The 16,148-nt window shown below is 39.5% G+C and overlaps 1 protein-coding gene across 1 annotated transcript; it reads right to left on the reverse strand.

The window, feature by feature from the left end:
* Nucleotides 1-1,377: 1,377 nt before the first annotated feature.
* On the reverse strand, nucleotides 1,378-9,787 carry ovol1a (ovo-like zinc finger 1a). Its single transcript, XM_068308395.1, has 5 exons — nucleotides 9,247-9,787; nucleotides 2,883-3,121; nucleotides 2,562-2,756; nucleotides 2,091-2,235; nucleotides 1,378-2,001 (listed from the first exon to the last, which is right to left on the reverse strand). Exons 1-5 carry the CDS (start codon nucleotides 9,344-9,346, stop codon nucleotides 1,658-1,660), a joined length of 1,023 nt encoding a protein of 340 aa, XP_068164496.1. The 5' UTR covers nucleotides 9,347-9,787; the 3' UTR covers nucleotides 1,378-1,657.
* Between the last annotated feature and the right edge of the window lie 6,361 nt (nucleotides 9,788-16,148).

Raw genomic sequence — 16,148 nt, forward strand, 5'->3', positions numbered from 1 at the left:
AAGGTTAGCCACAGTAAGACAGAGTACATGTGTGTGAATGAGAGGGACCCAAGTGGACGAGTGTACAAAACTGTGGTGAGACCAGCAATGCTGTTTGGTCTAGAGACAGTGTCACTGAGGAAAAGACAGGAGACAGAGCTGGAGGTAGCAGAGATGAAGATGCTGAGGTTCTCTTTGGGAGTGACCAGGAAGGATAGGATCAGGAATGAGTACATCTGAGGGACAGCACATGTTAGAGGTTTTGGAGATAAAGTCAGAGAGGCCAGACTGAGATGGTTTGGACATGTCAAGAGGAGAGATAGTGAATATATTGGTAGGATGCTGAGTTTTGAACTTCCAGGCAGGAGGCCTACAGGAAGACCAGAGAGGAGGTTTATGGATGTAGTGAAAGAGGACATGAAGGTAGTTGGTGTGAGAGAAGAGGATGCAGAAGACAGGGTTAGATGGAGGCAACTGATTGGCTGTGGCGACCCCTGAAGGGAAAAGCCGAAAGGAGAAGAAGAAGGGTTGTATAGTCGTCTCAACTTGTGCAAAACACAGCGGGAGACCAGGTGGGGTTTTGTCCACAACTGATATTTGGTATCACTAACCTACGCCTAGATGCAAGCTCATTTTTGTTTTTAATTCCTGACAAGTTGAACCAGCGCCTGACAAAAGCAGCAGTTTTTTTGTCTGGTGAAAACCCCCTGCCAAGAAAAACTGCAAGAATTTTCTTGGAGTGATGATGCTGAAAAGGCCTGAATAGTTATAATACAAATATACTGATTACCCCTAAGGAACTGCCAAGTGTCATTATCACACTAATTTCACGCCAACATGCTAAATCGTTTAGTTGGTTAGCTTTAGAGATGCTGGAAGGGTTATTTTACCTTCATAAAAAGGCCAGACTGGCCGGTTCCTCCTCTTTCCAGGATTTATACAGAGTAAACAGACGACTACAGATGAAACATGAAACTGTTAAATTAACTTAAGTATATTATTCTTACTATTCTGTTCTTACTGTTAATTTCAGACCCTGAAATATGAATCATATCAGGCATTTGAAAACAGATTTAGATGTAGAGTGAAAATAAAAGTCACAGTCGTTGTTAATTATTTACACCCAAGCCACATCGTTTGTCATTTTTCTGGTATCATCATATAGCGTCGGACTGCCTTTGTGATATCATGATTATAGGTTGATGAAGCAAAGGGTGGAGATACGGTTGTCATGGCTGTGTTCACTTCCAACGGTCTCCAGCCACAACCCCTACAAACCAGTAACAAGCCAATTCAACACCACTAACCCAGAAATCATCAAACATAAAGTAATCCGTTTGCTTATTGAAGCCCAGTTGGTGACAAATAACAGTTCTCATGTCATATATTACTGCCTTTAATGAATAAACGGTATCTTTGTCACAGGAAAACTGGCATACAGGTAACACAAGCAATAGAAATAAAAAAAATTGATATTGACAGACGTGTTAATGTGCCTATCCGTGTTTTTTATCCCATGTAAAAACCATATATTAATCCAATTTATATACATATTCCCAAATCCACACTCACACACTTAATGTATATACACATAAACTTTGCCCACTGTTTAAGACATTGGTCAGTCTCCATTCATCCTCCCTGAGTCTTCCACTGAGATGCTGCAGCAGCTTTTCTTCTATTTCTCCACCGATTCGTTCGTGTCGTCGCTGTCAGGTCCTTGAGGAGAGCTTGGCGGTGATCCTCCACCCGATGCTCCACTTGACCCTCCTCCTCCTCCAGATCTTCTCGCGGCTTTCCCCTTCAAAAGGTGGCTGTTGGGGTGGAGCGACTGGATGTGTTTCAACAGCTCCTCCTGATTTCCCGACGTGTGGCCGCACTCCTCGCAGACGTACAGCTTGTTGCGACGCTCCTTGTAGGCGTACTTCTGGGTGACGCTGTGGATCTTCTTCATGTGCGACTCCAGGGAGCAGCGCTGGGTGAAGGCCTTCTCGCAGAGGGTGCACTTGTAAGGACGGACTCCTGCAGGAAAGCATGGAAAATGTCGTATGCTTCGTTGCATCGCATGTGTGCGTAAGCAAGTGTGTGCAAACACGAGCATGGATAGCTACCTGTATGTGTGCGTACGTGTCTCTTGAGGTCGAAGGTGTCGTTGAAGCCTTTGCCGCAGAAGCTGCACAGGTGCCTCTTAGTCTCATTGTGACATTTGACATGTCTGTTTAACATCCGCTGGTGATGGAAGGTCTTCTGGCAAATCTAAAGTTGCAACAAGACACATACTGTCATATTGGGGACGGGAATTTCACAAGCCTAATGGCTTCTACCCGTCAGCCCCCCTTTTTTTTTTTTTTTTCGGATGTTGTTGTTGATGTTGTAAATGTGATGAAGGTGTGAAGTTTGTTATATTAACATGTCCGAAAATAAATAAATCAACTACATAAAATTGTCATCACATATTTACGTTCAAACATCATAGGGATGCCTGCCAACATCCATTCATTCAAACATATATATATATATATACTATGTATTTAAGTATGTATATAAATGTCTCGCATATTAAAACTGTTTAAATCTGGTACCTGGCAAACAAACGCCCCAGCTGACGCAGTCGAGGAACTCTGATTTTGACCAGTGGATCTGGTTACTATGGAGACTGCCTCCACAGACGTTGTCGTCAGGGCGAGTGGCTTCAAGGAGGTGGGAGGCGTCGAGGAAGGTGTGGTGGGAGTGGGCGGCAGAGAAGAAGAAGCAGGACGTAACTCACCGGTAGTTACCTGTGGAGGGCGGAGTGGGGAAAAGGGTCATTTCATTGTAATCTGGATTTAATCTGGATTTAAGACAGTGTTTGATATTAGCTGCAGAACAAACAACCCCAGACTGAAGAATGTTTACTTCTGTACCTTCATTTTGGATCTGTAGTACGTGGGGCCAGCCTGAGACCTCCTTCTGACATCAGATTTATCCTCCACTGTGGAAAGCGAGGGGGGTGGGCTCGGCGGTCGACCCAGCGTCGTGCTGGAGGGCAGCTCCGGGTGGGTTTGCGTGTCGGACACAGATTGTTTGGTGAGGCAGAGCGGAGTTGTCTCAGCAGGACTGGCCTCAGCTCCCATCATCAGGACGGAGGGGGGGAAGATGGAGACTGGAGGGAGAGAGGAGAGAGGGTTACCTCTATGTTCTCTAGCTATGATGAAGGTTTTGGTCACATGGTCAACTTTATTCCCCTCGTTCATCCCTCCACCAACACATGATAGAACAGTTTGGTTCTTCTGTGGCTAATGCTACGTTCAGTGTGACGTGTGTTGGGGATTTTTAGAGCATTATAAGAGAAAAGATAATTAAAGTACATTCTTTTTACTATATTTTTTTATACACAGTTTATGTATATTTAATGTATCCCAACTATTTTTCATCATCAAGCTTGCATCAAAATACTGTTTTGGGATGGTCGTACTTGCAACAAATTGAAATTGTTACGGTAACAATAATGATTTTCAAACTAAATGTCTCCCCGAGTTGCATTATGGGAAATGTATGTTTCAGTTTGGCATCTCCAAACTGTCCTTTTTAATTATTTTGATTACGTAGTTGGTCTCTTAGCGAGCCTCTAATGGATGTTTTCGAGACACCACACAACATCAAGTTTAAGGACGTTGCACCTCGCTAGGTGGAGGATGAGAGCGGCCTGAGATAAAAAACACTCAATAGGCTGCCAGTCTAAACAGCTCCATATTTGCACAATCTCTCAATTAGCAAACAGAGTTAAATGTGTGAGTGTGGGTGTGGGTGTGTACATGTTTGGCCTATTGTTTAGCACAACTTCATTTGCACGCACACACATGCATAATCACACACACACATATACACACACACACAGTAGCAGCACACTACCACTGCTGTCAGACTTGTCTGACCAGACAGTCTTGAAGCTCCAGCTCTGTACCTTTCTCAAACAATCCGCCTCCGCAAGGGGTGGACACCTGTCTGTCTGTCTCTGTGTGTATGTGTGTGTGTGTGTGTGTGTGTGTGTGTGTGTGTGTTGTGTGTATGAGCAAGCTCATGCAGACATGTGAGCCTCCAGCATACAGGTGTGTGTGTGTCTGCTTGCACACCGACATAGTCAAAAGACAGGTGTGAGCAAGCTTGGCGAGGACAACGAATCGTTTGCCTCCACGGAGCCTCCATCAGATAAAACACAAATGTAAATGCAAATGAAGCCCCGCAGTAAGGTGGAAAGATGAAAAGACAGGAGTGATCAGCAGTGGGAGAGCTAACGGTACGACGTTCACAACTTTGTGTACTCTTAAGAAGCTGCAGCTTCCTTTCATTCTCACTGCGCCAAAGAGGCCAGACTTTCATCAGCCTGCTGTCTGTTTGGTTGTTAGCAGAATTACAGAAAAAAACCACAACAAAAAAACTATGGGATGAATTTTAACACGAGAACAGGGAAAGAATTCATTACATTTAGGATCCAGGAATTCTTTACTCCATTTACTGTAACTGGGAGCATCTCAACATTTCCTCTTATTACACAAAAATGGATTTCCAAAAATTAAAAACAACTCATGTGGTCATTCCAAAGTTTCTCTCAAAAGAGATTTAGTATTTTTAATAAAGGTCCAATCAAATAATAATACTAATAATAATACCACTACTAATAATAATAATACTACTACTAATAAAACGATGTGTTTGTGTTTGATCTATTTCAATACTATAAAAAAAAAAAGCCAAGCATTTGGTAAAACTTAAAATTAGTTAAGTGTAGAATTTGGAATCATTACCTGATAGCTCAACTTGACTTTGAATGCTAACAGACTAATGCTAATGTTCATTCTGCGGATGATACAGTACTTCAGTTGCCCTCCTCCTGCAGCACAAACAATGTCATCAGAATGCTGATTAATGATGATTGATCAACGATCAGTGATGTAAAGTATTTGATTAATTCCTGCTGACCATCTCACCTTCCTCCATAATAACTGAACGACTGAGTCGTTGTCTTTATCAGACCATTTAAGACTCTGATACTTGTTACCAGTTCACTTCTTAAATTGTGCATTGTTCCAAACTGGTGGTGTGAGAGCATTCCACTACTCTTCCAGTTTCTAGTCGCTCCTGTCTAGGCTTGTTTAATGCTGCTTTCAAGTCATATATTTAATAAAGCCAAGTCAAGTCAGCGAGGTCAAAGTTTAAAATCCTTTGTCTGTGTAGCGATAGTGACCAAAACTCGCCTGTGTAGTCCAACAAACGGTTCAAAACCCACAAAATTTCCTTTAGGTAAAATACATCTTTGACTTTGCATTCACAACATTTTCCAAAATTGGGAATTGGCGAGATTGTTCACCTGTGGCCATTCTGGATTCAGCTTCTGGTATGCTAGAGACTATTTCCGACTACAAAGGGGAAAATGAGTAACTTGGAGACTTCCTTAATTATCAGTTTTAAACTATTAGCCAGTTCAGTTTTAAGACTAGTGACAGCATGTGGAGGATGCTGACCTGAAGGGTTTGTGTTTTCTGATTGACTTAATGATTTTAAACCTTTATTAATTATTCCCTTTACTGATGCTCAACTGGTGGTGATAGTTTCTGTGGTGACGGCCGTTTGCTGGACATTTAATCTCATCTTGCATTGTTTGTTCACCCCTCCTTCGCTCTCACCAATGAATGAAGAATGTGTGCTTGGCTTTGTGTTGGGGGAGATGGGGGACGTTTAACATGCTGGTCGTGTTGTTCTAAATTCATCTCTGTTCTGTTTCATATTTTTTTTCCTATCCATTTGCCGTCACTCAGCTTTGTGAAAGAGTCAACAATCGGGACTGTAGATAACTTTCTCAAACACTGGGTGTGAGACTTTGTGTGTTTGCTAAAGGCGTTAAGGTCTGCAGCAGAAGGCTGTCAGTCGGGTCCGTTACATTTCCTCCATCCAATACACATTAACTTTGCTGGAGCCTTAGAATAAACCCCAAAATAAAACCCCTCAATGTGAGATCACAACTATAGGAAATAGTTTGACCTATGAGGTGGGCTGATAATAAAGACTCTTGGAATAGTTTGATTCTGGCTTTGTTGGTTAGAAAAGAAAATTAATCCCTGTTTCATGTTTGTGTGGTAAATATGATGAAACACAACCAGCGGCTCCTTCGTTTACGCTTAGCAGAAAGACTATAGGGCAGGAGGTTGGTCTCCATTCAGCCTCAGGGTGATGCCACGAATGCAGCATTTTTGAAACTCTTGTAGTTTACAGATCAAACTAGAACAACAACATCTGCCATTTTCAGGCAATTAATTTTTTCTAAGAATGGGAAGAACGAACAAAAACACAAAGAAAAAAATTTGGAATAAATAAATTACGAGGTGGAAAAAATTAAAAATCCTTGCCTGGTTCCTTCTAACCCACTTATAATTATCTTAAGAAAGAAATATGGAAAAAAACAATTTAAAAAAAGGGAAACAAGAAGGAAATAATAGTTTAATCATGTAAATGTAGAATAATATTTGCAATACAATTTATTATGCCTACACTGACAATAATATTGCAAATATCACACATAAGCAGAATTATTTAAAATTTTAACTGAAGTATTCACATGAATACTCTCCAACCCATAATGTTCAGGTAAGATTCCTGCCCCTATACTGCTAAAGCTGAGTCTCCACTAAAATTCAAGACGCTCTTTCCTGGACTCTTTCCTGATTCTCCCATTGGGTTTTATGGAAATCCATCCAGCTGTTGTAGTTTAATCCTTCTAACAAACAAGCCAGCCAAAAGACAAATGACATGACTGGAAACATAATCTACAAACATGATATAACCTTTTCACCAGTTTGGACAGACCCAGTCTCTCCTGTTTCCAGCTTCGCTAACACAGCCTCTGAACTTCCTGTTGAACACATAAAGATGCGTCAGCTGTCGATTCTCTCATCTGCCAGGACGACGCATTTCTCAAAGTGCTGAACTATTTCGGTAAAAACCAGCTTGAAGGTTCAAAAAGCCATGCGAGTCGCAACTAAAACTTTTTAAAGATACAATTAAGAACAGCAGGATTGGTGATGCATTGAGTAAAATATCTTTATTTGCATCCTCGTGAAGGGCTGAGACTTGAGAGAAATGCATCAAATTTTAGGATTTACAGATGGAAAAGTCAAACAGCTTTTATTAATTCTAAGGTTTTTGTAATAAAATACTGTCACATATTCTTCGGCACTCTGATGCTGTGTGCACATGAGAAATAAAACACTCCCTGTTATCAAAGTCTCTTTATTGAAGGGTTACAAGCTGTTTTACTCTGTATTTTATTCTTTATTCGATAGATTATGCTCAAATATCTTTCTTTCCCTCCTCAGATTCCCTTCACAGGAAGGTAATAAAGAGCCATCTTTAATATAGACCTCTCTGCATCAATGAAGTAGTTTAATAACTATTTGTGTCTTCCCTTTCCTTTGATCAATGTGAAACTTATTAAGTATACTGCATTTACAAGAAACACTATGCCATACACACGATAAAGAGATGATAACACGTTTAGCTCAATCAGGGCTATTTTTGACGAATGACGCATGAGAAACAGGCCCAGGCACATGTTTGGGATTAAGAAACAACTCCGACGCGCAACTAGGATGACAATCAACCACAAGACACAGCCGAAACTAAAGACAAGTAGCGCCTAATTTCAGTAACTCGCTGTGGACAATTACCATACCTCTGTGTGTGAGTGTGTGTTCCTCTGACACACAACGACACACGTCAGGCAGGTACGTCAAGTAACGGCACATACCTGTAGCTAAAACCGTTGCAGGGCTTGGTCAGGAGTGTTGACTGCGTAATTACGCACTACCGTTCAGTTTTTCTACTCTTCAAGAAAGGTTTCATTTCAAATAATGACATATTATCGTGTAAAGGGAATTTTTATACATATGATTTTCTTTTATTTGTAACATAACGGTGAAGGATTTCACTGCTGACAGAATCTGTATTTACTCGAATGAGTTAAATTAATTCTAGGAAGGTTTTGTGCGTAAAATTCGCTTTAAAACTATTTCACATGTGCTAAAAAAAAGAACCCATAAATACATACATGTTTCATTTAATATTTTTGATTGAAGCAGCAAGTGATGTTGCTCTTTAGGCGAGTTTAAATGTATTTTAAATTAAAGGCGTTTTAGTTCATCCACAGGATCCGGTTCACAGAGGATGTGAAAGTCAATGATTAAAAGTTAACGGTGATGAGATTTAGAGGAAAAGACAATCGGGGGGGAGAGAGGGAGAGCCGGCAGGGGAGGGGTGGGGGTTTAGGGTGTAGCCCGTTACTCGTTATCTGATACTGAAGTGGTCTTACAATAAAAACTCTGCCGATGGCAACAAAGGGGATTGTTCTCAAGAAGAGAGAAGAGAAGGAGTAGCTGGGAAAAGAGGTTTACTCCCCTAACGGGTCTTTTTAATGTAAAGAAATGCTAAACACAAAATAAACGACCTAAATGTTGGGAACAATATCAGGTCATGTAAAAGCACCCAACCATTATTTTCTTTACTGCCATCATGTGAGTGAAACACGAATTAAATCTATATATTTAATTTAAATTAAGGTCTAAATCAGGGACTTCTTTTCAGGACCACCCGTTTGAATATTTCTTTAATCAATGAGACAAAGCATTTGTCAAGGAACTCTGGAAAAAAGATTTCTCACCATTTTACAAACCAAAAAAAAAAAAAAAAAAATCGCTGGAATAATTGAGATAATCAAACAGTAATAAAAAATCTCAGGCCAGAGCTGGACGCACATAACAGGCCTGAAAGTCGTTTAAATGAAGTTGTACAAGGAAGCGCGCAGCGATCTGGGGTTGAAGGTCGTCGTTTGGAAAGCAGCAAGGCTTTGTGATCGAACGAATGCGTCGATCAGTGACAAATAGAGAAAACAGACAAAATATGGCGCTTTATAAAATTTTACGCAAACTGGCTTCAATGAATGTTAAATATCCTGAGACAGACACACAAATGCGCAAATTCATCCTGCTATCAGGAACTGCACTCTCTCCAGGGCCCGCTGTGTTTCCCGTTATTCGGTGGCCCCGGGAGCCGCCGCCCGTTACAACCTCAACCCCCAACGGAGCGTTTCTGCCACTCACGGGAGCGACGCCAAATGCGTAACGCATGCGTAAAAGTACCAAAACGACCAGTTTGACTGTGAAAGTTTGGTCTGTTCTTTGTTAAACAAACCAAAAAAAAAATGCGTTAAGATCTCGTTACAGCAGCGTGGAGACTCACCTGGGATGTAGACGTCCCCTCGTTTGTGATCGGGGAGTTCGCTCCAGTTCCGCTTTCCCGGCGAAACATTCGCCTTCTTCACCAGAAAGGCCCTCGGCATGTTCAATTTAAAAAAAAAAACCCGGTTCTTAACGAGGGGTAATCTGAGGGAAGGTCGGTTTGTTGACGACGTGAAGACCAGCTCCAAACGCAGGAACGCCGGAGGACAAAAAATGGAAGGTGTCAGTCCCTTCTTCTCCTTCCTCCCCCGCACCTCTTCTTCTCGTTTCGCAAGTCGCGGATCGCTGATATCTTAATTTTCTTTCCCCTCGCACACCTTTCCTTCCAAGTCCTACCACCTCTGAAAAGAAACTAAAGTAAACTCTCCGGGAGCCGGGACAGGTGAGTCCGATCAGGTGTGCAGCCCGGACAGGTAAAGTCGACTTATCTCCTCCGGCAGCCTCAAATAACGGGAGTGTGCGTAAAGGAGCGAGCGGGCTGAGGGGGGAAAAAAGCAGATTGTATCCTGATCACACACACTCTGTCGACAGAGGTGGGTCAAAAAGCAGCACAGGTACTCATTTGAAAAGCAGGAAACAAACGCCAGCGCGCATGCGCGTCAGAAATAACGGTGACAACAAGCTGGGAGAGCCCGGGTTAGGCCTCAAGTATACCTGCTGAACCGGTTTACCCCTCCTCTCTCGCTCTCTTTCCTCCCTCTTTCTCCACCTCCATTCCGCTTTAAGGTGCAAATGACAAGAGGAAGATTTGGGGTGTGTTGTATAGCTGTACAACTCTGACACACACACACACACACATTCCCCCCCTGAGCTGTATGAAGACAGCAATGCACATTATTTTCACCCCCAACCAGTAAAGTAGAAAACATTCCTCCTTCAAGTGAGCTCAGTTTTTTTACATTTTGACGCTGCATCTAAAAGTTCTGTGATAGTTTGAGCTTCTTTGTGTCCTCAAAACCTGGAGTTATATCTGTATCATGATTGGTTTGATAGTTGTTCAGGGTAAAACATGAAGGCATGTCTGGTTCAGCAAAATTAATCAAGTCTGAGGCCTTTCTTTGATCACTTTGATGCTGGAGGTTTTGAGGATTCAAAAAGTTGGGATTATTTGTAAGGAGAATAAAAACATTTGAAGCATGCTGTATATTTGGTTTCTATAGATTAATTGTCATAAACGTACCTGAAATGAAATTATAATGTGATTTGATGTCTTCTGATGGCTCAGAGAAGTACAGCTCGGCTGATATTCCCATAACTAGAGGCTGAGTTTATGCTCCTGGTTTTTCTGCTCTAAGAGACACTCTTTTTGGTTTGCTTGTCTATAATGTCGTTTGTCTTTTCAGTTTCTCTTGTTTAACTCTTTTCAGTGAAGCTCACTGGATAATAGGCCTGGATAAAGGGGTTTCTGTGCAGGTCTGTGCAGGTCATTCACACAATTTGCATGACATTGAAGGCTGGAGCTGTGGTAAATATACAAAAACCCTGAGGAGAAATTCATGATGAAGACTACAAATGATCCCTTTACTGCCACAGCAGTCGTTTTTTCCAGTCACAGCGGGAAAACAGACACGAGTCAAACAGGAAGTTTGTTCTTTGAGTTGGATTATTTGTCTTATTTTTCATTTTTTAAAATGTCTCATTGCTGACGTTAAATCCTGCAGAAGAAAATATGAATTACGAGCAAAATTTAGCTCAAAATCTACAAACAGAATATTGTTTACATTCATTTAGGGGAAAGTAGCACAAGTGTATTTGAAACATTTAGATTTTTATCATGAAAGACACTGAATGTTAAGGCAAATGATTGATTGCTATCCTGAAATCATCTTATCTGAGACAAAGAAGCCACCAAACAGCCACCGCATATACTGTAGATTACACAGGCTGATGGATCTATTAATTAAGATAATAATAATAATAATAATTATTATTATTATTATTATTATTATTATTAGTATTATTATTAGTATTATTATTAGTATTATTAATAAAAGTCACCTTAAAACTTTTAGTCTTGAGTTTGTGTTTGGAAGTTTTTAGTGTTTGTGTAATCCTGTTGACAGTTAAACAAACCAAACAAACAGACAGACAGACAGACAGACAGACAGACAGCCAGACAGACAGACAGACAGACAGACAGACAGACAGACAGACAGACAGACAGACAGACAGAAAGAAAGGAGCAAAATGATACAAAAGCTGTGCATTAAAACAAAAACATTGGTATAGATACCCACACACACACACACACACACACACACACACACACACACACACACACACACACACACACACACACACACACACACACACACACACACACACACACACACACACACACACACACACACACACACATCAACGATGAAAACAGTTGCAGATCTCATGTTTGTTTTCTATACCTTAATCCACCTCAGGACCTGCGGCTTTTTACCGGGGTAGGGGTGGGGGGGCTGCTTCATAGTGTTGTCACATAGGACGACTACTAAATGTGTGTGAAATTGTGTCATGAGTGGAATCAAACGCACCGACTGGAGACACTGGCAGGCCTGTAGGTGTGTGACTAACTCACCGCCTCACCCCTCCCTCCCTGCTGAGTGTTGTTCCTCCAATGCGCTCTGGTCTTTGTTATTAAACACACACACACACACACACACACACACACGCACACGCACACACACACAGGAAAAGCGCCATCCAGAATGTCAATCAGAAACTGCCGTGTAATGTTTCAGCGACATCGTCATTGATTTTTAAAGAACTATTAATCTGAATTCGACCCACTCAATCACGTCATCCAGCACCAAAAAATACTGAAAGATCACACAATGATTCCAGGGTCTGATCTGGATTTGGATCCAATTCTGCAAGGCTGTGAAACAAGATGATGTACTTTTACACCTTCTCTGGCTACACAAGACAAAGTTTCTCAATGTTTTCTTTAATTACACAGAAACAACTGAACCCATGTTCAAGAAACGTTGTGCAGGCAGGAGTCAGGATGCATTTAATAATGTATGTGCTCAATAGACTTGATTTAGGTTAAAAGAAAATAATTTGACCCCAGGATTAAATATTGGATGTTTTTCCCATCACGTTTTTCAGTTCAGACCTCAAGCTGATGTAACACTTTTGTGTGTGTGTGTGTGTGTGTGTGTGTGTGTGTGTGTGTGTGTGTGTGTGTGTGTGTGTGTGTGTGTGTGCAGCAGACATCTGAAACATGCATCACATGTTGACAAGGTATTCTCATAAAACACTGCCGAAGCCAAGTGTCACCTCCTTCTTTTCACATTACAGCCCTTCTTATGTGCAGCTCCTGTATTTACATTCTTTCATCATGAGAACATCTAGAACTTTAGTTTGTGCATAGAGAAAACAGCTGTTCCAGTAGAGTCAGCATTTCCTGTAAGGCTGAGTGGATGCTCTATTAACTGGTCACATGTTCTCATCTCTGATGCCAGACTCCGATAAAAGTTTCATGCAAATCTGTCGGGGAATGTTTGAAGAACAGCTGCCTTACATGTTTCTCACATTGTTCTAGAAAGTGAAAGGGGATGGATCAATATTTTTCTTGATCCAGACCCAAACTTTGATAATGCCTCCATCGATGCTCATACCTGTACCACAGGAAGTCCTGGATCAGTCGCTAAAATCACAGAATTTAATTGGATGAAGTAGTCTTTTTGTCAAAACTTTTGGACCATATCTGAAATGCAAATTTATTTCTGACTTGGAGAAAAATAAATTATTACATGTGAAATTCAAGGTTTCAAACACCCATGTTGTGATGAATGAATTATGTTGGGGAAATAGAGTTTTCCTAAGATAATTCTACATTCAAGTAGCACAGGAATATCCTGATGTTCCATAAATACATCCGAACTAGCCTTTTAAACTTGCAGTGATTCATATTTATAGTTATTTTTATTGTCTAACAGTCATCATCGTTCTGTTTGTTGACTCCACTCTATTTTTTTTTTTTCCTCTCTGCTCCCTCATGGCCTCCCTCTGTGAGCTCCTCTGCTCCTTGGCTTGCAAAGTTTTTCCATTTGCATGTGCAGACAAACAAATTACTGCCTCTGGAATACACGCAGTTACCACACAAAACAAACGCAGTATTTTGTCAGGAGAGGAGAAGATTTAGGGCAGGTAAAAAAGGAAGCTTGCGTGATGAGAGGAGTGGTACGAGACGAATGAATGAACGGTATGTTGCCCGGGCTGTTGGAGGAGTTCAGGCAGATCAGCTGCCCTCTTTTCTTTGTCATCTTTAATTTAGAGCTTCTTTTTAACTGTCAGTGATCCTGTTATTCTCCATGTCAGGTCGGCTTTAAATGTCTTTGTTCTGGCTGAACTGTTCTTTGGTGAAATTATGAAAAGGAATTCAGTACATTTACTCGGATACAATTTTGATTTTGTTTTGTAATTTATTTAATCTTCTACTTTTAGCCTATTTCAACAATTAAAACACATTTTTCACTGAATAATTTAAATGCACATACAGCATTAAGGCATCTGTAATACTAGTAGCATAATGTCTTATTCTTAAATAAAGGGTATCTTTTATTTACAGTCTTTAATGTGTCTGAACTGCTGCATGGATGGGGTTTTATCCAATGAGTGTGACTGGTACCTGTGATTTATTAAGAGTAAACGTCTGAGTTGATGAGGCGTAACATCATGACTCGTCAACCGAGAAAACCCACCTCTATAATCTGGAACGTCATTGGTGTCATTATTGGTGTGACGTTAAATATGTTTCTGGATTGAGATCAGAAGAAAGAAGACACAACTAATCTGACATCAAACTACAGCTGAATCTCAGTTCAGTTTGTATAGTTTGATTGGATTTGTCACATTAGTGATTTATTCACAAGCCCTATAAGTTTAACATGTCACCAGAACCATGATGTCCTGTGTCTATGTTAAAAAGAAAAGTGCAACCAACTGTTTTCACCTGATCTGAACCCGTCCACAAGAGGTTCTATTTTTAGCTGACGCATCACTGATTCCCATGTTTGGATTCATCGACATGATCATGTTAGCAGGAATGCAACTGAACACTTGTAGAGCGGAATCCATCTGTCTTATTTTCTGATTGGAGAAATTTAAAATGGTCCAACAGTCCCATATTAAACTTTTTTACTATTAGGGATCATCAGATTCTAACTTTTGTATTTATGATGAGGCGAATCTTTGAATGCAGGCTTTTCTTTCACTGCAGTGTTTTTATTTTTTTTATTTATTTTTTTTAGTTAAGTAAATGATCTAAGGATTTCTTCCCACGACATATCTACACAACACTGTGCTGCTTTTGTTTTCTTCTCCATCTCTTTCCTCAGCCTTCACATTAACTTCACGTAAAGTAGAGGTAAAAATGTGAAACAACAGGAATCAGGTTAGCAAACTGAACATCACACAGGTTGAACCTGATCAACAACCTGATTTTCTGTTCGTTTTGTTTAACCTTACTGTTATTTTTATCCTTTCTTCCTCTCAACAAGGAATACTGATTTCATTTTTTTCTGAAAATGAAATCCACTCAGTCATTTTACAACATTGTAAAAATGACTGATTGGATGACCTATACTGGTTTGTAAACCTCTATCAGTGGATTATTATTATAATAATAATAATAATAATAATAATTATTATTATTATTATTATTATTATTATTATTATTATTATTATTATTATTATTATTATTATTATTATTATTATTATTATTAGGCCGTCAGAGACTGCAACATCCCGCGACACCCCTGAATTCAAAATTTTACCCTGACTTTTTTCATAGATCAAAGTACTAGCTTTGATCTATGGTCTTACACTGGCTTCCCCCCTCGTCTTTCTATCTTATCCGTTTCTTGAGAGTACAGAAGTTGAAATTTGACCTTGACCAAGTTTTCTCAAGGTGAAGGTCATCATCTCATTTTCATCCTCTTTGCTGCCCAAGTAATGTGCTTTTTGTTTTATCTTTCTATCTGCAACGGTTGTGAAGATATTTGGTGGAGTAACGGACGTATGGACGAAAAGACGGACACATGGACACTGACAAACACAATACATCACCGCTTTAAAGTGGAATGTAATGACTGAGTGGATGACCTCAACTGATTTGTGAAGCTCTACCGGTGTATTATTATTATTCTTATTATTATTATTATTATAATTATTATTATTATTATTATTATTATTATTATTATTATTATTATTATTATTGTTGTTGTTGTTGTTGTTGTTATTAGTAGTAGTAGCAGTATTAACTAATGTGTTTTTTTAATCACCCATCTTTTACTGTTGTTACTACTAATCTCAAAGTACATTTTAACATCCTCAATTTCATGCATCACTTCTAAAATATTTAACAGTTGTGCAAATATACTGAAAGGTGCTTTGTAAATACAGTTTTAATGATTGTTTAACAATTTGTCAGAGATAAAAACCTTATTAAGTTCTTGTTCTTCATATCGGTTCTTATTTGTTGTACATACTTTATGCAAATTAATGCAGTTTGTTCTATTTTACCCTAAAAGGTCTGTAAATATAAAAATGAAATACTGATTTTGATCAGGGTTGGGTTTTTAGGTTTCTGAGGAGGAATAGCATTGTTCCTTTCAAACTCTTTATTGCATATATCATACATTTTAGAAATGCTAATGTAAATTATTATGACAATAGAACGATTCAAATTTACAACTTATTATAAATTCAAGTAATGTTATAATTTATTATATGAAGCTTTCTTTCTTTTTTCTTTGACATGTAAGTTATTAACTTTATATGACATTAACAAAAGCATAATTAATATTGCCTGTAATGAAATAAAAAACTATATATATAAGATGAAGTCTGTCTATTTGCAATGATTAATTTATCACTTTAACTGTGATTATGAAAACTGTA

This window comes from Antennarius striatus, chromosome 23 (genome assembly GCF_040054535.1).
Source record: "Antennarius striatus isolate MH-2024 chromosome 23, ASM4005453v1, whole genome shotgun sequence".
In the NCBI taxonomy this organism is placed as follows: domain Eukaryota; kingdom Metazoa; phylum Chordata; class Actinopteri; order Lophiiformes; family Antennariidae; genus Antennarius; species Antennarius striatus.

Excerpts from the sequence above, each read along its gene's own strand:
- ovol1a (XM_068308395.1), bottom strand. The coding sequence starts at position 9,346 with ATGCCGAGGGCCTTTCTGGTGAAGAAGGCGAATGTTTCGCCGGGAAAG. Across the intron at positions 2,236-2,561 it reads CTGGGGCGTTTGTTTGCCAG|ATTTGCCAGAAGACCTTCCA; the intron begins GTACCAGATTTA and ends TTGCAACTTTAG. Across the intron at positions 2,002-2,090 it reads ACACGTACGCACACATACAG|GAGTCCGTCCTTACAAGTGC; the intron begins GTAGCTATCCAT and ends GCTTTCCTGCAG.